The 22,865-nt window shown below is 43.7% G+C and overlaps 1 protein-coding gene across 3 annotated transcripts in view; it reads left to right on the forward strand.

Annotated features, from left to right (window-relative positions):
- The window catches only part of CCSER1 (coiled-coil serine rich protein 1), a 2,282,720-nt gene that overhangs the window by 387,541 nt on the left and 1,872,314 nt on the right, over positions 1-22,865 (forward strand). For all 3 annotated transcript variants that reach the window (XM_085641140.1, XM_085641142.1, XM_085641141.1), the window contains exon 3: positions 14,597-14,784. In XM_085641140.1, coding sequence (XP_085497266.1) covers positions 14,597-14,784 — 188 coding nt within the window. The remainder of the gene's footprint in view (positions 1-14,596; positions 14,785-22,865) is intronic.

The following is a 22,865-nucleotide window of genomic DNA, read 5'->3' on the forward strand; positions in this document are numbered from 1 at the left end:
GTGCCACTCGATGCCGTTGCATCGATCGCCGACGCATCCCGGACTACCCACGGATCGTACCAAGTTTTCTCGATGCATCACCCATGGACGAGAACCGTCTTGAAGTCGACGCATCACTTCCTCTTACAGATCGGATTTGACGCATCATTTCTCCAGCGTGCAACAGAACTGTTGCATCGCCTTCTCATGGTCTCAGGAACTGACACATCTCTTTGTTTTTCGAAGCTTCCCATCTCTATGGCTGGTTGGCCTTGTGAATTTTGACGCATCTACAGGTACTTTGTGAGAAATCATGTATCCATAGTTTTCTATGGATCCAGTTGCTTGAAACCTTTGAAAAGTCATAAATAGAGCTCCCGGTTTTATGGTATTTATTTTTTTGACATTTCCATCTGTTTTTATTCATATTTCTTTTTTGCTAATTTTATCTGTATTTATCCATATTTATTTAGGGTTTTGTGGAAAAATGATGCTGAAATTAGTATATTTCCACATTTATTTAACCGGTAAATATACACTCATGCTTGAATGCCTACTAGGTTTCAATGCTGTAAACACCTGCAGAAGTTAAATGAATGCACAATATGCAAATTTCTGTATCAACCTTGTGCATATCTACTGCTGTTAAAGCCTCTTTACTAAAAATGTCTTTCTTTTTTAGCCCACTTACATATCAATCCACACAGCTATTGGCCTGGCAGTCATGGCAGACTGTATTTAGAATGACTCAAAAAGTAACCCAATTTCCGTTATTATCCATATTTAAAAATAAATACAGACAAGAAAATACATGTTTTCTGTCTGTATTTATCTGTAAAAATCAGTAAAAACGGAAAACAGGGAGCCTTAGTCACAATCTTATAACACGTATGTTGGATTTTTGTAGTTTTTGTCTTTTTGAGTTTAGATAAAGACACTTTATTTTTCCTAAACTGGTGTGGTGTCCATTTGTTATGGTATCCCTGTATTACTGTGTGTTTTATGTACAAATAGTTTACATTGCCTTTGGGATAAGTCTGCTCTTGCCAAGCTACGACAGGGGGTGAGCAGGGGTTATATAAAGTGTGTATCTCCCTTAACCTGACTAGAAGCAAGGGTTCCTATTTGGACAAAAGGTACATAGCTCTGCCAACTAGAGACCCCCACTTCTAACAGTGTTGTAATAATGAAAGATGTCTCGTAGACAGGTCACTTAGAACAAGTTGTAGGTTTATTTAATAAGTTACAAAGTCCATGTAATGCCCATGTAGAGCTCCTGTAAAGCCTCTGTTAAGTCCCTATATAAGCCCATAAGATCTCTTGTAGAGCCCCACCAGGAGCAGCCTCCCTGCTGCTCAGCCCATCTCTACCAACTGCCAACTCCTCCAGTCCCACACACTCAACATTCTAAGTGACATCACTCATGGCTGAGCAGCAAGGGACAGAATATTAATAAGGAAGATGCACCACAACAGCAATAGGTTATAACAAGTGTCCACTCCTCCAGTTAGTGCAGTAGGTTTTCTGCATATTCTTTTGCCTCAATGTCTAATAGATTAATTAGGTGATAGTTTGCGGGATCACCTCTACTGACAGTTTTGCAAATGGGGTGTAGAATGGATCCTCTCCAGGACTGAGGGACCTGCATATTGGCATAGTTTTCCTTATATAAGTGTGTAAGAAGATCTGCCAAAAATTCTGGATCAGCTTTGAACAGAGCCCCTAGAAGGCTGTTGGGCCCGGGTGCCCTATTTTCTCTGAACGTCTAGATGACTGTTTAGACGTCCTCTTTGATGATCTGTCCGGTTCCGTCCTTGGACTCACATGTTGGGCCCTGCATGTAGTGTTGGCTGTAACTCTATCTGAATAGACACCGCGTACGTAGTTGATCCACTTGTTCTTTGGGACATTGTTCCCTCTATTGCTGGGTGCATTGTTTAAGGTGTTAATATAGTGCCAGAATTTGGCTTGGATGTTACGACCAAGTAAGGAGTGAATATGTATCCATTCAGATATTAAATGTCCTTGTTTAGTGGGCCACAATGAAAATTGGTAGGCCTTTTTTGCATTGCTGTAAAACTGTGCCGTAACCGTATTAGATTTTTACCGTGCCTCACCTCAGTGCACAGGAAGTCTTTGGGGGAGCCTCCAACCATACAGGAGCTATGGCTAGCGGTAAAATCGTTGAAGACTGCTAGAGCGTCAGGGGGAGATGGACTGCCGGACAAATATTACAAGGCCTACATAGGGCCCTTAGTACACACTCTTCTGCTGGTGTACATGAAGGACTTGGAAAAAGGCATCCTGCCTGCTTCCATGAGAGAAGCACTAATTGTACTCATCCTGAAGCCCAAGAAAGATCCCATAGAAGCAGGCTCGTATCGCCCACTGTCCATGCTGAATGTGGATAAAAAAATACTCAACCATTCACTTGTGATGAGATTACTGCCATTTTTACCAAAAATGAATTCATACAGACCAGTCAGGATTTATCCCCCGCTGCAATACGTTGTGCAGTCTTTGGCGCCTGACCCATGTACTGCATGCCCCTCAGGTGAAAGAGGACCTATACTCCCTTGCTTTTTGGGATATAAAGCAGGCATTTGATTCTATTAGTTGGGACAATGTATGGCAGGTACTGGCTGCAATGGGATTAAATGGGTGTGATTATTGTATACATGCTCAGTCAAGAGAGTGCGTACCGGCCAATACGTTTTGGAGGAGATAAAACTGCAGCAGGGCACACTTTAGGGGTGCCCGTTGTCACCCCTGCTCTTTGCTATCGCAACGGAGCCATTGGCATGCCATCTCGGAACCGTGCTATATAATTGGGGCATCAGAGTAGGCTATACTACTCACGTGGTCTGGCTTAATGCCGACGACACTATGCTTTACTTACATCAGTCTGATATATCCGTTCCATTCTATTGAATATTATGCAGGAATTGGGTGTCGATTCAGGCCTGAACATTAATAAAACCAAGTCGACCTTATTCATGATCGGGCGGATGGTGAGAGACTTGACGCTGTCAAATACCTGAGTATTTATGTCACAAATGGGGAACCACTGGCCTACGACTTAAATCTGGGAATGGTTATAAGGACTCGTCAACCCTTGATAGACTTTTTGCATTCGCTGAAATTATCTTTCATGGGAAAGATTGCTCTTATTAAAATGATAGTGCTACCTGGGTGTTTATACGTATTACAGGGTGCAATGTTCGTGGTCCCCCACTGGATTTTTAGGGAACTGGACAGTCTTTTGATTCAGTTACTCTGGGTGGGCAAACGCTGCAGAATAGGCTTGGCAACCCTAAAAGGGGAATGGGGCAGGGAGGTATGGAGGTCCCAGACCTGAAGTTATATTACTTGGCCGACCACCTCCAACATGCTTTTCATTGTTTTGATATTGATAATAATTAGTACAGATCGCTTTTGGCAGGCATGCATGAAGGGCACCAATTAAGTGAGCTGTTAATGAGGGGCAAAAAGCTTTTAGCAGCCCTTGCATTTTTACACCTCATTAAAAATTCTTTGTGAGACAGCTTCTTATTTACTGCAAAGAATCTTGTCTTTGTCCAGCTTTGAGCCTTCTGTATTCTTGATTTGAATAGCGGCCTCTGAGTTACAGATATTTAGATGTTAACTTTGGTGTGAACTGCGTAAATGGCCCAAGTTACAGTAGCGCCCCCACCCACTGCTGGCTTTTTCCCCTGCGGTTCACCCACTTTCTTGAGAGTGCACCAGGGTGGACTGGGGGAGTCGGAAGGTGCCTGAAGTTGCAGCCAAGATGACAGAGAATAGGTATGGATGCCTCCTCACCTTCCCTGCAATTGCGGTGTGTAGACTAAACATACCACGGAAAAGGGGCACAAACACACTAGAAGATCCTTCTTGTGGGTAACCGGCTCACTGTAAGTGTTGCTGGTGCTACAGCCATCTCTGTGAGGGGTCTTTCGAGCAGCAAGGCAGTGGAGGCAGTAGCCATGTGGGTGTGAAACACCATTAGCAGCACAGGCAACATAGGCCCCTCCCTGCGTGAGCCACAATACAGTTATGTAGTGGATGGAGGGACAGAGGCACAGCACAGGAGTGGAGCAGGGTGACGGGCCACCAGAAGTTAAATTAGATGTAATTGTCAAGTGAGTTCGGTGGCAGACTAGGGACGGTCATCAGCTGCAGAAAAACAGGCATGCACCCGCAAGGGAGCAAGCTGCACCAACCTAACGCCGGTCGCCTTCGCTCAACCACTGGTAGCCACCTAGTGCCTATGCACTTTCCGTCTGGCCGTCCTGCCACCCTTAGCCCGCTGTTTACTGTTCAGTTTTCACCTAGCCCCTCATAATATGAAACTTCTCCTTTGACCACAATTCTTCTTCTCCTTTGACCACAATACTATTCATTCTTCAAACACACTTTTGTCAATGCTTTCTCTCTAATTCTTACAATGACGTTGTTATACACACAAAGAACTTCATCCTTGCAACCTGATTCAGTACAAAGATTGTGTAATTTGATTGTTCCAAACAGGACATGTGTAATTTCTTTCATCAACCTTAGCCATTTCCCGTTTATTATCCACAGGTGGTCACCATACCACTGTTGATCGCAGATTTTTGTATCAACATATATCACCAATTTAATTGTGCGATAATCACTGCCACAAAGTTCACCCACATGTAGCCATTTTCTACTAGAAAAGTTGTGGGATGGTATAATTACATATTCAATTAAGAAACTTGTTCTCCCTTTTTTCTAATGTGGGCCTTGCAGGTTAATCTCACAATAGTCTTTTGTTATTTACAACTAGATTAAATGCTTTTACATTTTCAGTCAACTTTTTTCTCTTTTATCTATCTCTTTTATCTCTTTTATCTATCTGGTGGAATATAACATATGATCTTGTCTCTCCAGATCTTCATAGACTTCCTCAGAAACAGTCCCCTCTGGGACCCGTAGTTTTTTCCCATTGAGGTCTCCCATCAGAAGGACTGGAAATCCACCATAGTCCATTTCCATTTCATCTATTACCTTTGTCAGGGATAGTAACTATCTTCTGTGTTCTTTACCTGGTGGTATATAGATATTCCTTAACATCATTATTATACATTTCTCTCTTTTTTCCCACACACTGACATCGTTAAAAAGTTGATGAGTTTAGGACATATGTGAACCACATCCAGTTGAAATGATATGTTTATTAGAAATAATAAACCACCTTGGGTCTTCCAGGAGTCCTTTCCTTGCTTTGTGGCCAATTGCCACATATAGTACAATTAATTTCTGAAAAATGCAATGTTTCTTGAAGTGCAGTGATTGCTGTTTCCTGTTTACCTAGTTTCACTTTCAAACCACTTCTTGTTAACCTGTGCCACGTTCTCGGTAACTATATTCCACTATCAATGATGCACTGTTACTAGATTTTTCATTTGTTCTAAAGTGCTTGCTAACCACAACTAATCCCCACTATATCATTATTGCTTCCTACTTCTGAGGTCTCAAGTAGGTTCATAATGCTCTACACACTTAAGTTGTTTTTTACTACGGTCTTTTCTTGTACTTCTTTTTCAGCCTGTTGAAGTACATAATTAGAAAGCAGACTTGCTCTTATTTACGTCATGTCATAATCAACACCAACTCTTTGTTTTTACTCACATAGGGCTTGATTTTGAGTTTGGTCAGGGTAGAGGATTCATTACCTCTATCATCCTGGCTGGACTACCACTCACCATATTTAAAGATGTACGCTGGCCCTGAAGAGATGTCTGGCTCCAGAGCAGCCGTCACCATGGCAACTCCTCTGAAGGCCCTAAAAGTTTGTGAAGTGGCCGACCATTATATGCGAATTATCAACACATTTTTATTCTTCAAAAACAAACTCCCAAAGTGTGGGGTGTGAGGTCATTGTTTTTTTTTCTGTTCAGAACACCAGGCTTTCCCTGGTAGTCTTTGAACAGGAAAAAGTATACCTGTGTCATTCTGCTCTAAATAGGGCACACAGGCTGGTGTACTTACAGGGACCACCCCAAGTCTAGTGAATGTTTTTGCTGGTAGAGCCAGCAGGGGCGCCACCGTCAGAAATATTAAAATCTTCCTGAATCTAAGTAGATCAGGTAGACCGTCAGTATGCTGGACAGGGTACTCCACCAAGATTGAGGCAAAGCACTTTGTACACCAAACTCTAAATCAAGCACAGAGGAGCATATTTACAAGCCCCTATCTCCACAACAGCGTTACTTTCAGTGACATTGTGATGGCGATAGGGGTCTTGCCTTATTTACAAGGCAGCAGTAAAGCCAATTAAAATGGCTTAACGCTGCCTTGCAAATAAAGCACCCTTTCAAGCCGTATTTAGCATGAAAGGGAAGGGCAATGGGTGTTGCGGTGGGTGTTCTACCACAACACCCATTGATTTTGACACTGCCCCCTATTAACAATGGCGACAGGGGCTTGTAAATATCCCCCTTGCTCTTAAACAGGTAAAATGAGGGTAAAAGCCTCAGCATTTAGTGGCATAATCACCTCCCATCTGAACTCCATATTATATGTATTTATTTCATATTATTATTATCTCTGATCTTTTCTTACTCTAGGCTGTCCCACTATGGCCTTTTTCCTTAACGTTGGAATAAGAGAATCAGAAAACTTCTCACCTGGCAGGGTACTTTCCAAATCATTCAGTGAATTCTGGTAATTAAATTGGCATGTTTACTGATTTCAACATTTGGTATTCATTATGATCATCTCTATTACTTTAGGCTGTTTTGCTTGTAGCATTTACTTATAAATTTAGACAAGAATCCCAAAGTTTTTTTTTACAAGTTTTGTTTTTTACACTAAACCTTGATTCCGCCTTCATCATACCATTATCACCATTATTGTTTTCCGCATGAGTGTCACCTATATTGCTTAAGGTGCATTGTTCACAATTTACCATGTAAGATATATGCTGCATAATTCTGGAGCCTATGGATTCATTTTTACCATTTCTGGGTCCTTTTTTGTAACATCTTGCTTAACATCCACACCAAATTTAATTTGTTGCTATCCTTTTTTGTTTTTCTTTGTTTTTATTCTTCCCTCCGATTAAGTATCACCTCATTATTTTGTATCTTCATGGGTATCAGAAACTTTCTTTCCTTTTTTTCTCTTTTTGGTTTGTATGTTATTCTCTGATGTAGATGTGATTAGATAAGTTGCTTCAATTACTTCAGCCCTTAATCAAATTAATTCAAAGATTTATTTCCAGTTCCATTTCTTTTTATAGTATGCAAGAGGAGTTTTCAGTGTCTTTCACTTGATTTCCAAATTGAGTCTGAATTATTGGAATTTTAAGATCATCATCTTCAGTTGTTACCAGATCATCTTTAGTGAATGACACTATTTGAAGTTCGCCAGTCCCCTTCATATTAAATCTGCATTGGGTAATGAATATTTGGAGAATATAGCCTTATAGCCCATTGCTGAAGGCTATACCAGTTGTTAAAGGCCCTGAACCCAAGTTATAGACCCGAGCCGCAGGCGCTAGGGTGAGGTCATTTAACAAGTGGTATAACCCAAGTTAGAAGGGTTATAAAGCTAGTAAAGCATTCCATCCACTAAGCATGGAATTTTCTAAATGAAAAAGGGAGCAATATAAAGACAAACATTGGAATGGTGGAGCTCCGGTCTCCTACTGGCCATTATAAGCCTGGAGCTACTCCATTGTGCTCGATGGAGCTCCCAACATTCAAATTTTCTAACATAACCTTAGAGCTCGACGTAGCGGGCTCTACTGGCCATTAAAGGCCCGCTCCAGCGTTAAAGGCCTGAGCTGAAGGTAATGACCTTTAACAAGGGAGCGGGCCTTTAGTGGCCAGTAGAGCCCACTATGGAGGGCTCTAAGGGTATTAGAACATTCCTCCCCTAGAGGGTAAAATGTTCTAATTAGTAAAATAAAAATGGTCTCTTGAGTCCAAGTGGTTAAAATCCTCTCGGGCTTCGAGAGTTCTTTGTTCACAGCAAAAGCTGTGAAAGAAAAAAAACTTTGGAATGTTGCTCCAGGCTTCTACCAGCCATTAGAAGCTCTGAGAACTCCATTGTATTCAATGGAGTGCTCAACTTTCCAGTGTTCTAATATGGGATAAAACTTTGCCTAAGTCATCAAAGTTCCCTATTAGTTTTTCTAAAAGAGTAGGAATTGAGTCCAGAACTGACCCCAACATAGTTGAAGCTAACCTTGGATTGATAACGGGGAGAACATCATTTAAATGTAATTCAGGAACACCATTACTCACACTTTGAATATGACCATCACCTAAATTACTCATCATTGATCCCTCCATCAAGAATGATACAGGGTAAGGGAATTGGAAATCATTTTTATACAAACACACCTCTTTCATTTACATTGTTAGTTAATGTTGAACTTGTTCCTTTGTCGCCAATAATCAACATTGATGATAACATTGAACATCAATACATATTGTACAGTCCCGCTATTTAAATCAGTGTCTGTTACCACACACTTTCTTTCCTTCATTTAGGCTTATTTCTACTTTCCCAATGAACAGAGGTTTCTTTGCATGCCTGGTGGATATGCACTTTCATAATATTTCTTTTTCTAATCTTGTTACCTTTTTGCATCTGCATCCATGGGTCATTTTGATGTATTGCCTTTTTGGGTAATAGTCTAATTTTGTGCAGTGACAAGTGTATTTGTCTACAATGGGCTTGCCTGAGGCTATTTGACCTCCATTCTCCAGTGTGTAGGGAGGCAAATGGGGTAGTACAGCACATTTAACCTCTCCCTGTTTCTCAACTTGGTCAATTTGTTTAATCTGTAGAGTCACTACTATTACTCCATGGCATATTATTTAATTGACTTTTCATAGAGTCTTTGATATTTTATGATTCAGAGGACCAAAGTGTACTGGTCTCTTTTTGCTTGCTGATGTCCCTACCTGACACGTATTCCCTTGTCTCCTGTTGATTCTCACTGCTGGAATCTCCTAGGACATAATTATTCATGTATTTTTCAAACTCTTCTGAGGTTAACTGGGGATTTATTACATTCCTAGTCTTTGTTTCTGTTTTCCTCACTGAGTTTACCATTTTCCTTGTCAACAGCTTTCCAATAGGATGGATGAAAGTCTTGTATAGGTTCAGATAAATGTGCTAATTTTGATATCTAGTAAAAGTTAGGGCGAAATGTTAAGAAAACGTAGGAAAAGTTAAAAAAAAATTAAATGTGCAATTAAAAATTGAACTAACCCAAAATAAACCCTGCCCCTAGAAAGATGGGTGACTTAAATTCTGTTCTTTCTAGAGATTTCTAAGACAACTTCTGAGAATCATGTGGCACTCCTACATTGGTCTCTGTTTGGTATACTCCAACTCCCAATTAATAGGGGGTCTTCAAACAGTCCTTCCAGTTGAGTTTAAAGTATCTGTCTCCTCATACTGGCATACTACCACATGTACTGTATAAACTCTTTGTGAACTCTTTGTCAGCTCTTCATAGCACGTACAGTCATTCAAAAGTATAATAAGATGGTGAGCATGGTGATTGCTTCAAATAGGTTTGTTGGTAAATGAAGATATTGAAACAGACATTTGACTTATCTTGGCTATACTGCGCTACTCTCAAGAGAACGTTGTATTTTTCAGGATACCTAAATATGATGTATTTGCAAAAAGGGCTCCTTAATCGAGGCTATAAGGAAAGCTCTCATAATTCCTGGTATCTTTCAATTCCTTCAGAGGTATCGCTGTGGGCCCTCTTGACTCTACTCACATTGGTGCAATCTGACAGCAATTCCTCCTACTGAAAACAGATTAGTGCCAATGCTGCAGATAGCTCAGGTAACCACCTTCTTGTCAGAGCTGCTGGAAGATGCAGGAGTTGGGTCTGTTACTGACTGTAGCCATCTGTGGAACTTGCTCACTGGTGCACTCACCTCTCTCCCCCCACGCTCTGACTGCCTGGCAGCTGGGCGGGAACAGTGGAGCAGTATCCGAACAACTCTTAGCCTACCACTATCAAGCTGCTGCAAGCCATCAGCAAACCGAGTCCAGAGCATGCAGGTAGCACACAGCTAGTGTACAAATGTGGCAGCTATCTCCTCAGGTGAGAAGGCGAGTGGAACATGCCAATTTACACATCTGAGCATGAGCATCTGTTGATGGTCACGGGCAAATGAGATTCATAAACCCCACATGCTGAAACATTTCCACATTTTTTTTAAATCTGGCCAACAGCATCAGACCATAATTTTGAATGCTGACAAACTAAGGGTGAAGTTGCATTTCCCTCAATTTGACCTTTTTGTGTATCTATTGCAAAGTACCTATCTGCCCTGCTAGGTATAGAAAAGAGGCGTCTATATATGTTAGCTGAGTCTTATGAACATTATGTTGTGGATCCTTTGCTAAAAGTGGACCATCCAGTGCATAGTAGCATCATTGGAAAAGAAGGATGACACCATACTGAGACAATAAACAAACAGTTAATTTAGTGTGTGCTATACAGTTTAGGGATTCAGAGAGCATTAATATTTATGGGCCTGATTTAAAGTGTGCTGGGCAGCCTGCTGTCCATCATGGTGGGACAGGGATGTTTCCCTCCATTGTGGCTGGACTACCACCTACCATATTTGGAGATCTGCATTATCCTTGCCGAGATCTCTGTGCCTTCAGAGGATCCGCCACCATGGCGGCTCCTCTGAAGGCATCAAAGGTTTGGTGAATGGCCTTTTCAAAGCAGCCGCTTAACAAACCTGTTTGTGTTAAAAAACAAACTCTCAAACTGGAAGCTTCCTTTTGAAAAACGACAGTTTTTCCAGAGTCTCAAACTGAAAAAATACGTTTGATTATCTATGTTAGAAATGGGATTTCTGGTTGGCTAGGGCTTGCGCATAAGCCAGGCAGGAACCACCACTCTAGTCAGGGCAAGGTAGTTACATGCTGAAGATAACCCCTGCTCACCCTCTTGGTGGCTTGGCACGAGCAGTCAGGCTTATTCCAGAGGCAATGTGTAAAGCTGCGCAACACACACACACAGTAGCAACACACTAGGCAAACCACAAAAGAAACTCCACACAAGGTAATATAAAAATAGCCTTTGTATTATCCAAAACACATTAGAATTGTAATCACACAATATACACTGTGCCAACTGGCACTAGGCAATATTTACAGGGGATTATATACACCTGGCAGGGCCAATCAGGCCACTGTCAGAACCTTTTAGAAAGCACTAGTAACAAGTAGTAAATAACGCACAACCAGTAACTACTGGTATAAAAATGACCTCAGAAAACAAAACCAGTTACTACTGGTGAAATACTGTGCATAGCATTATATCACCTTAGCAACCTAAACACATGGTGCATACATCCCATTAGATCAGGCATAATCAGCAGCACACAGTATGCAATAAATCACATTATGTAATAGGCATCACAAGTATAAACACATTACGCAATCATCATGGGGCATAGCACAATAAAACTGACCCCAGGCCAACTGGCTTTTCACTGGGGCTCAAATGCCCTATGTACAAAATGTCAGGGCATAGCTGCAATTGCAGCGAAGCAAAGTGCGCCAGGCGCTGGGACAGAGTAGTGTATCTCACTCCTTCATCTCAAGAAACAAAATGCCCCCAAAGGAAAAAATGGCACTGGCACTAACTGCGCCCTGAGAGCCCCACTGGGACTCTATCAATAAGTGACCCCCTGGTGCAGCTCCCTGCAATTGTGGTGCAGTTGTGAGGCCAAATAAAACAGGCCAAATGGGCACGGGCACCTCCGGGCCATAGGGAGCATCCACGGGGCTCCGGGCACCAACAATGTGCCTCAGGGGGAGCCCCTCTCTGGGACTCTCAAACATAAACTTGCCCCCACGGTGCGGAGAAAAGGTGAGCACTGGCAAATGGTGCCTCGGGGAGTACTGACAATGTGCAATGGAGGGGGCAGGCACCGACAATGTGCTACCACTCACCGGGGCTTCTCCTGACTTTACCTGGGCTCTCAGGTGCAGGCGGTGGAATGAGCAGCATACAGGGCTCTCTCCAGCACCTGGAAGCACCGCACACCAACAGGCTGCCACCACGGTTTCTCTCCGCATACGTGGGGCTCTCTCGTCACCACGGGAGCCCTGCCAACCCACCGCAGCACCTCTCCTCCCTTCCGGCTGGCCTCTGCTCGCATCTCGCGCCCCCCCCCCCCCCACAGTCAGGCAGAGGTGCCTGACTTCCGGTTTTGTCAGACTCGGCGGCATCTCCTCTCCTCACCGAAACGCGGGGTAGGTTCCCGCCTTTGATTAAGCGCGATTGCGGGGTGGGCACCCACTTTCCTCACAATGCGGGGTGAGCTCCCGCCTGTAAACACCAAATGTGCACCCGCTCCAAAGCGGCATAAATGCGGGGTGGGCACCCGCTTTTGAAAGGAACTCGGGGGAATTCCTATGCTGGGATTCTCTCTGGCAATCTTGGCAGCAGCACGCTGCAGGCCACCCATGCTCCTCCCGTCTTGGGAGTAGATATAGCACTCTTAAGAATAAAAGTAAAGCGCTCACAAGGTGCTAGAGTCCAAAGTCCCGGGGACAAAGGGTGGGCCCAGGCAGGCCAGCACACAGGGCCCTCCAGCAGGGAGGCAGTCCCTCATGGCGGTTTCTCCTGGAGCCCAGCAGCAGCAACAAGCCCCCAGTCACAAGAACAGCACACCTTTCATGGGGTCACAGCCCCTATACTTATATTACATTTCTCCTTTGTCTGCGCTGGCACAGGGCTTGGGGGAACCAGCTCCAACTGGTTCTGGAGCACTCTGTTTACAGTGCTCACATCCTTCTTTGGGAGATGGGGCTCTGCCATCAGACACACAACAGGGGGCCGGAGCTAGCATTGACCTAGGCAGGCACAAACCTATTCAGGGTCAGGGGACTACTCCTCCCACTACTCCAAATGCAGATGCCCTCTTCAGCCTAGCGCTGACTCACCCTGCCCCTCCTGGAGCCACACACACCTCACCAGCCCCTGTCATTCCAAAGCCAGACATGCAATCCACATCAGGCAGGCAGACACATAGCACACAGAAATGCCAACTTCTAAAAGTGGCATTTCTAAAATAGTTATGATAAATCTGCGCACATCATTGCGCAGCATTTATTATTACCATTCCAACTATACTAAACTTGACCACGCTGCACCTCTCATATCAAGAATTACCACTGAAACATTTATCAGGGAATCCCCAGTGCATTCCTATGGGAGGGCTGCCTCTCAGCAGTGAGAAACCAAAAGGCTGTTTGTCACTACCAGGGCATGTCACACACTTAAGGTACATGTCCTACCTTTTACCTACAATACACCCTGCCCATAGGGCTAGCTAGGGCCTACCTTAGGGGTGTCTGATATGTAGTAAAAGGGGGTCGCAGACATGGCACACACCTTACGTGCCACGTCACAGCGGCAGTAACTCTGCGCGCACAGGCCCTGCAATGTCAGAGGCTTTAGATAGGTTTGAAAGGCTACTTTGGTGGGTGGCGCAATCAGATCTGCAAGCCCACCAGTAGCATTTAATTCACCAGCCATGGGTATATGAGATACCACTTTACAAGGGACTGACAGGTAAATTAAAAAGGCCAAACAAGTGTGGAACACTCTTACCATGTTTATCACAGGGAGCACACGCACTTTACACTGAACAGCAGTGCTAAAGTGCCCAGATTCCTAAAACCACCAACACTATGTCAGAAAAAAGGCTAGGAGAAAGGCAAAAAGTTTAGGGATGCCCCTGAAAAAAGGGCCAAGTCCAACAATATACTTTAAATTGTGCGTCTAGTCTGATGGACCCACACTGATGGCCAGAACCTGTTAGGTCATCATTGGGTGTTGATTTCTGGCTGTGGACCAGACAGACATGACTCTGCTGTCGGAAACATGATGGTTCGACTGACTCTCACATTAGAGTGCAGTGCATCAGTTTGGCAGACTGGGTTGTCGGCCACATCTGTGGAGTCGTATCCTAACTGTAAATCAGGCCCTATACGCATTTTTACTAATCCGATGTATAACCCGTTTCTGAGGAGAATGATTGGATTGAATATTTAACAATGTTTTTCACTTTTCATGTAGTTTTGCTGTATCTAAAGAAAGAAAGATTTCAAGGCTTTCAACAGCATTTATATGAAGAATCCTCAGATAAAATACATCAGCCCTGATTGTGTTTGCTCTGTCTCGCTTCTTAATGGGAGTATGGAGAATCAGACAGGGCAGTGTAGGGTCCTGAATACTGTATTTTACTGCCCACCGCTGCTGCTAGCAAATGCTCCATGGTATACCTTCAAATTGAGTGGCCCTCCCTAACAAGGTGCTAATCTTTTACTAAAATTCTGAAATATAAGTCATTTGGCAGTAGAGTGTTTTATGTAGTCCTAAAACAAGCAATGTCTACTGACTAAGCACTATTCAGAATGGCCTTATGATAGATTTTACCTTTTTTATTGGATTGGTTTTGCCGTTTTAAAATTTTTTTTTATGTCAATTGTATTTATGTGAACTTTTATGGCAGCATTTGCCAAGTAAAGAAAGATTGGATTGGCATTTATATGAGAATTTACTTTTTAACATTTTTTTTAGTTAACTATGCCAGCAGTTTGAGTCCATTCCGAGAAGGAAGGTATGTTGAAAGGCGATTGAGGTCTTCTTCAGAAGGCACTTCTGGAAGTAGCAGAACAGCATTGAAATCCAAAGAAGGACATTTAGATGAACGCAACAGCCTACGGAAGCAGAGGACAATTTCAACGTCTTCCAAAATGAACAGCATGGTATGTACTCTTAGCATCAATACTGTGTCATTTGTGGTGTAGTGCAGCAGCTTTTCTGTGTCTTCTATCAAGAAATCAAAACCTCAAGTATTGTTTTTTCCTGGTATCTCCATAAAATACCAAACATTTAGTAACAGTTTTAGGCTGGGCACTGACTTAATCAGAGGTATACAAAGTCTGTGCTCATGTCAAACAGACCCAGTTCATTGGACACCGTCAACAAATGGGGCGTGTCTCCACAGGGACTGCACTTGTTGGGAATAATCACTTTTGGGTTTCTAGAAGGTGCATATTAATGAGAGGAATGACCCACGGTAGGAGATGTTTTAAGGAATGGGCAAAGTGGGCTCTGGCCAGGGCCCCAGGCTTTCTGGGGGCCCCCTGATAGAGCCATCTCTGTTCTGCAGAGAGTCTTGCCCTGATGACCTTGAATAACTCTTAAACAGATTGTTTTAATTACCGCTTTCCTTTAATTTATTTTTAATATGGGCGATGTGTGAGATTTTTTTGCAGACATTTTGCAGAGAAATGTTGTGTTTATGTTGCATGCTGCATCCATAAAAAAAAGTTTCTTTTAGATCAAAACGGTACCTCACATATGAGGAATGGGAGGGCATCACAGAGCTTATTTGCAGTAATATTTGTGAAGTACTGCTGTGTTACAATATTGAAAACACATCACAATCCCCGAATATTAGATGTAAACACATTAGAATTTGGACGAGTGCGCCAGTGCACTGTCAGTGATGTGGCTATGGCCAAAGAGGGCGTGAAAGAGCTGAATTTGGATCATAAATTCAAAGCAGTCCTGAACAGGGACCCCCAAAATACGTTTGGTCCAGGGCCCCCCAAATCCTTAAAATGTCCTTGCCCACGGAGGCATTTTCTCCTTTGACTGTAGCAGCAGCAGCAATAGGGGAGAAGGTAGGGTTCTCTCAAGGTGTTACCTGTCTCTGTAATGTCTACTTTGAAATGTGTATTTTATGTTGGCTTGGTGATACCTGTCACTTCTACAAGAGAAAATGTTTACAACCGTGGTCACTGTCTAGCAGAACAGGGAGTTGGGATCCGCTGATCCTGTGAAGCGTCCATTCATATTCACACCGATGTGGCAGTGAACCACACGGCCCAAACACAACTTCATGAATGCTCATGAGCCAAAGTGTTTCAGCCTTACTGCACAAAACCCGCCTACCCTGTACACAGTGAGTACATTGGGCGTAGGGTAACCATATCTACTGATGCTCACTCAGGGCCGGCTTTAGTGCTGGTGGCGCCCTGTGCTACAATGTTTGTTGGCGCCCTCCCCCAATGACCACCTCCACCACGGAGTCTCTCACTAGCACCCTTTAACAGTGACCAAGTCACCATAACCACACTCTCTCAGATGCATTGAATTAGTTATATAGCGCCACTCATACCAGTGTCGGGTGTCCGAGCACTTTGCATCACACACACATTACACAGAGACAATTAATCATATGTGTGTAAATCCGTGTATAGGAAATGTTACAGAAGCAAAAGGACTGAAAGTGTAGGAGTCACATGTCATCTATACTGGTAGGCAGTATAGTTTAAGAGTGCTTGGTGTGGAGAAGAACCAACGCAGAGTCGGAAAAAAAAACAGCATAGTTGGGAGTTTTCTTTAACAATAAGAATCGATTTCTTGCCAAATTAACCCTTTTTGCAACATTAATCAATGTTCTAATAATGTATACTTTGCGGTGTGTATGCAGTTCTGGGATGAAAGTTAATAGCTCACTATTCTATATTAGGACTTTAAGTTATAAATTTCAAGTAACAAGGATGTCTCTTTTGAAAGCAGTAATCTGCTGATCTGTTTACATCATGCACTCTGTAATCTACTTGGTACACGTTCTTTGCAGCAGGCATGTTAACCCTCTGCACTAACTTCACCTAAGTCAAAACCTCAACTATACAAAATGCTGATCTCTTGATCTCTCTCCAGGAAGATAATCACACGAGTTTTCTTGACATTTATGTGAGGCCTGGCAATTGCCGGGGGAAAGAAACGCTGCAGCAGGTGCTTCAAAAGCTTAATAAACTTTCAAACACGGCACCCACAGGAAGCCAGCACCCGGTGCGGTGACACCGGTCGCACCGCCCTAAAGCCGGCCCTCACTAGGCTTGTGCACTGTAACGTCTTCTCGATGCATGAATTTAACTCCTTGTAACCTGGCTTTGGCTATATACATTTACTTATAGCTACAGCAGATAACAAATCTCTACGACATAATTCATATGGGCAGATATGCTATGTTTTACCATGATCTAAATTCAGTGATATAGTGAACATGCATTACGATATGATTGATGAACATAAAATACATTAATTTTGCTGAATTGGCATTGAGTGTTACCTCTTTAATGCGGTGGTAGGCATGGAGCTGTGCTCGCCTATGATGACGATCAGTTATCTGTTGCAGTGTAAAACGCAGCATCTTTTCAGAAGTAACACTCTCATCCAGTTGTATTCATAGAATAAGTGGGTCAGGATGTTATTGGCAAGATCATTTTCTTGGTTTCTGGTTGTTCTACATCACTCACTTAAGAGAAGTCTCAAATTGGCATCCAAACAAAATCGTAAATTTAAAGAATTGCTTTGTCCTTTGAAGAGGTGGTTGTATTGAGGCCCAACAAGCAGAAATTCAGAATAATTATTGAGAATTGAGGAAAATATCCTGCCATTTCTTGATGTCTTATCAACATCGATTCTAATCGGGGCAGTCGTTTATTTTAAACTTGATGATGTAAGGGCAATTCATACACTGCACCCTGCATGTGAAGTACACACAAGTACATACAATGGAGTAATAATATATGTGCTGATTACGATGCAGCCTGTAAAGACTCCGTCTGCCGGTCTGAGCCTTCCTGGCTGCATTATAATGGGCCGCTCGGTTTACTTTCTAACCACCACATTATGATGCTGCCGGTCAGAAAGTAAACCAGTTGGTCATTCCGGCTGGCTTACGATGGGTTCATGAAGCCCGTCGGCCAGTCGAAGCCGGCTCGTAATCCCAAAGGGTGGGCCTTTCCACCCCTTGGATTATGATGCACGGTTTCCAACATTGTTTCCATGCCGGCCTCTCCGACATGGAAAACCATGTCAAAAAGCGTGTTTGGGGGCCCACAGCAGGGCACACTTAGGTGTGCGGCCTCCCTGTTCATCTCTGCACCCTGTGGCAGGCACCTTACCCAACATCATAGTCAAGCCCGTAGTCTGTGCTGTCAGCTGGTCCTTCACCTGAAATTTACCCCTGACCCGCATTCCATAGCACGTTGGATACAGGTCTGGCTTCCGCCCTAGTGGTGCTGCATGGTCCATCACTGACTGCAGTGATGCCTACAATGATGTTAATGCTGACAATGTCATGTGTGAGGTCATGAGCGATGCATGGAAGGGGTGTGAGTTCATGTAGCATAACTAAAGTAATTGATGAATGTAAAGGGTTTTAAGGTGCTGGTTTGTAGACACTGTTAGAGACTGGGGGTTGGAAGAACAGGAAGACGCAGGGAGACCGAGAGAGTGAGATAGAGAGAAAGAGACAGCTAGAGAGAGGGAGAAAAAGTGAGACTTTTTATGCATCTCAATTTGTATCGAGCTAGTCTACAACAAATAAACATTATGTTGGAAATGTGTCAAAATAGAAAAGGGGTGAAAATCAGAGTGTAACGTTGCTAGTTATTTCACCTTGCTATCTAATAATCATGTAGTGCCTGTACAAAGGATGCACATTTTGAGGAAGGTGTCTTTCTATAAATATATTTAAGCATCACTAGAGAGATTGATAATTGCCATTAACAAGCTTTTATATAAAGATAGTTATAGGAGTAGAAAACATGATTAAAATTCCAGAGTTGGTTTCTATGGCTGTCTGGAGATTATTGAAATGGTTCAGGAAGAATACAGGAACATAAAAAAGTGTAGTCACTCATTAACATTCATTAAGTTTTTATTTATAAATTGCCTCTCATTGTGTAGCTTGAATGGATGCAAAGGCAGAAGAGCTTGCTATGTGCCTGTCTTCATCCCTATAGTTTGGAAGCAAATTGTAGTAGTAGTTGTTGTGATGGTGTTACCCCAGGTAGTGATTAGGTTTATAACGAGCAAAAGGCACTCAGAGGATAGGAAAAAATCCCAGAGGCAAACTCAATTTGGAATGGCTAGATCAGGCTTCTCCAACGAGTACTCGTGACCTACTAGTAACTCTCTAGCTATCTCTATGGAGCGCTCCTATGTGCAGTCAAGCCTAATAAATTGGATGCTTGTTCTTTGCTGAATTATTATAGGTATACCAAAATTGAAAAGTGTGTATCCAAAAAGAAATGTGTTTATAGTATTTCCAGAACCCATAAGCTGATGTTTGGAGAACAAGATTGAATTTCCAAAATATATTGAAAGTTGATATCTGAGTGATAAATCGTTTGGCGTTGGGGAGACTTACTGCTAACATTATTCCCAGGGGCATTGCAGATATGGATGTTATGTATAACCCAAGTCTTTTTTTCATTGCTGCTGACATCCCTGCCTTATGCACTGATGTAATTGCTGCTTGTAAAGTTGTGGGTGACCACTAATGTAATCTTGTCTGATGTGGGCACTATCACAACCTTAATCAAACCAAATCAAATATACTTTATTTGATCTTATAAGAAGACTATAAAAGCTCTGTACAGTTAAAACTTCTAATAACGCAATAAAAGAAAAAAATGCAGGTAAAACACATCAGTCAGATAGTCATCACATCATAGTGCAAAATCACAATCGATGTGAGCATAAGACTATACAATTCTCACTAGAGATTAGTCATACTAAATCAATTTAAATGCGAAGAGGATCTTTGTGGGTACTTCAGCGGTGGACAGGGAGTGCTCTGTTTAAAAAGCTGGACATCTACTTTTAAGTTATACTTGTGCTGGTAGTAAAAAACTCTTAAATTCATTTTTCACTGTTGCAAGGCCTACCTCTCCGATAGGATAACATGTTGCTACCTTATTACATTTAATAAGTGATAACTCTTTGATTGGTAGTAGGCAGAAATGTTCAGTTTGCTATTGCAAACTGTAATTTAAAATTGTCTTTAATGGTGAAGTCAGGTTTCAAGTCATAATTCTGAAAATGCAACTTTTAGAAAGTTGGCATTTTCTTGTCCTTTCCATTTGGTGCATGCAGCCTGCTCCTGGGTCGCACAACTAGGTTATTGTTGGCAGTTGGGCTTTGTGTATACCTCCAAGACAGTATCACAATAGAGCATGGGTACTCACAAACTTTCTCTTGGGGGCCAAATTTTTACAGTGTGGTTTGTGGCCGAGGGCAGCACCGGTGGGGGTGGGGTCAGTGGGGGGGTGGGGCTAGAGCAAAAAACCTGTGACCATGAGGTTGAACACAGGTCCCTGCAACAGACGCAATCGTCCACTGAGCCACCAGACCGGCATACACAAATCTATCTATCTATCTATCTATCTATCTATCTATCTATCTATCTATCTATCTATCTATCTATCTATCTATCTATCTATCTATCTATCTATCTATCTATCTATCTATCTATCTATCTATCTATCTATCTATCTCTCTCTATCTCTGTATCTCTGTCGCTGTCTGTCTCTATCTGTCTCTATCCCCGTCTGTCTCTGTCTCCATTAGTCTCTGTCTCTATCAGTCTCTGTCTCTATCTGTCTCTGTCTCTATCTGTCTCTGTCGGTCTCTGTCTCTATCTGTCTCTGTCTCTATCTGTCTCTATCTATGTCTCTATCTGCCTCTGTCCCTATTTGTCTCTATCTGTATTTGTCTCCATCTGTCTCTGTCTCTATCTGTCTCTGTCTCTCTATCTGTCTCTATCTCTATCTGTCGCTCTCTCTATCTGTCTTTGTCTCTTTTTGTCTCTATCTCTATCTGTATCTATCTCTACCTGTCTCTATCTGTCTCTGTCTCTATCTATCTCTTTCTCTATCTCTAATTATCTATCTGTCTCTCTGTCTCTGACTGTCTCTGTCTCTGTATATCTGTCTCTGTCTGTCTCTATCTCTATATGTCTCTATCGCTATCTGTCTCTATCTGTTTCTGTCTCTATCTGTCTCTGTCTCTATCTGCATCTCTGTCTCTGCATCTATCAATCCCTGTCTCTATTTGTCTCTGCCTCTATGTGTCTCTGTCCAAACAGGGAGCTTCCCTAAAGCCCCTTTAAAAGTCCGCTGTCAAAACGCTTACATCTGACTTTTAAAGGGCCTTTTGGGAAGCTTTTCAACGGTGCCATGAGGTCACAGAGGCCGGCAGTAAACACAGAAGATGGCTGCAGAAGCATACATAGTGAATACCTATTTTTTTTTTTTTTGGAACCGTTTATTACAAAACTCAAAAAATATACAAAGATGGGCCTACAACCTTCCGGCCGGCCGCTAGTAAACAAAAGGAGCATATGATACACATTGTAGAGCGCGCGTTGCGGCTAAGGAAGATGCACAGGAGTTAGCAGCGTTGATAGCCACACCATCCGGACCCCACTGTACGGTTTCATTTTAAACTGAAATAACAACCAGAAAAAACAAAAACCACAAGGCAATCTACAATCAGAAATAGCAGCATGTGCTCCCCTGAGAGGGGGACCCTACCAATCCATAGGAGTATCAAGAAGGGGAAGAGATCAGGATTAGGGCTGGGTAAAACTCAATGCCCGGAACGGGGAAGATGGGTCGGCTACGGGGATGGGGCAGGCGACGGATCGGGCAATAACGGTGGAGTACAGATTCCCCCGTGGTAGGCGTTCCAGGGGCCCCAGACTTTCACCCATGTCCCAGGCTTACCTCTCGCAACATACACCACCTTTTCCCGAAACATGCACCAATCCATATGTTCCTTCCAGGCCGAGACAGTCGGGGACCTCTGAGATCCCCACAGTTGAGCAATATCACGCTTAGCCACCATATATCCCAGAGTCACCCACCACGTCTGTGGCGCCGAGTAGTCGGTAGGTTCCCACACATTCAACAGGCATCTCCTCGCTTCGGGTAGCAGCACCACATGCGTAACCACACGCAGGACCTCATGCACACCACGCCAGAATCGCTCCACCTCCGGGCATTCCCACAATATATGCAGAAAGGTCCCCAAAGCGCCACACCCACGCTTACACAACCCGTCCACAGCATAGCCCATACGCAGAAGCCTCGGCCCCGTCATGTAGACTCTGTGGAGTATCTTGAGCTGGACGAAGCGAAGGCGGGCCGGTATGGCCACCTCTTTCGGGGAGGCCACCGCAAGGGTCCAGTCCTCGTCGTCCAGCTCCAGTCCATCGGCAACCCAAGCCTCACGAAGGGCAATCAGCAATCCCGTGCGGTCATTGATCAGTTTTTTGTAGATCAGTGAGATCGTGCTGTCCGGAACGTGTCCATCCAGCACTCTATCCTCAAGGGGGGAACACTCCGGGATGGATGCAACGTCCGGGAAGACGGAGCCCAGTGCATGACGGATCTGCAAATACCGAAAGTACTCCCTGCCATGCAAGTGGAACTCCGTCTGCAGCATCTCGAACGTTTTAAATCCTCCCCTCGTCCAGAGATCCCCCACCTTGCTAATGCCTATCATGTCCCACTTCTCGAAGCCCTTCGAGGTCCACAGGGAGCCCAACTGCTCGGACGCGTATAGTGGTGACGCCCGGGTCAGACGATCCTTCCACCCCATCGCCACATTAGCCGCGTGCCACACTCACACCATGACACGCGTGGGGCCGGTCAGCCGAGCGTCGGGCGTGCTGGAGTAGAGCGCTCGATTATAGTCCCCACCCGGGAGTAGCATCTTATCCATTTCGAATGCCGGGTTTAAAGCGGGCCCATACAGGCCGTGATTAATCGCAGCCAGCTGGGAGGCCCAATAGTATCGTTTGATATCCGGGAGGGCAATCCCGCCGTCATACCATGGGAGCGTCAGCTTCGCCAGGGCGATACGCGGCCTCCCGTCCCAGAACAGGCGGCGCTGCAAACTCTCCACCTCACGGAAGTAGCGCGCTGGGACGGGGTCCATAGTATTCTGCAAAGCGTAGAGGAAGCGCGGCAGAGAC

Source organism: Triturus cristatus, chromosome 2_2, assembly GCF_964204655.1.
Source record: "Triturus cristatus chromosome 2_2, aTriCri1.1, whole genome shotgun sequence".
In the NCBI taxonomy this organism is placed as follows: Eukaryota; Metazoa; Chordata; class Amphibia; order Caudata; family Salamandridae; genus Triturus; species Triturus cristatus.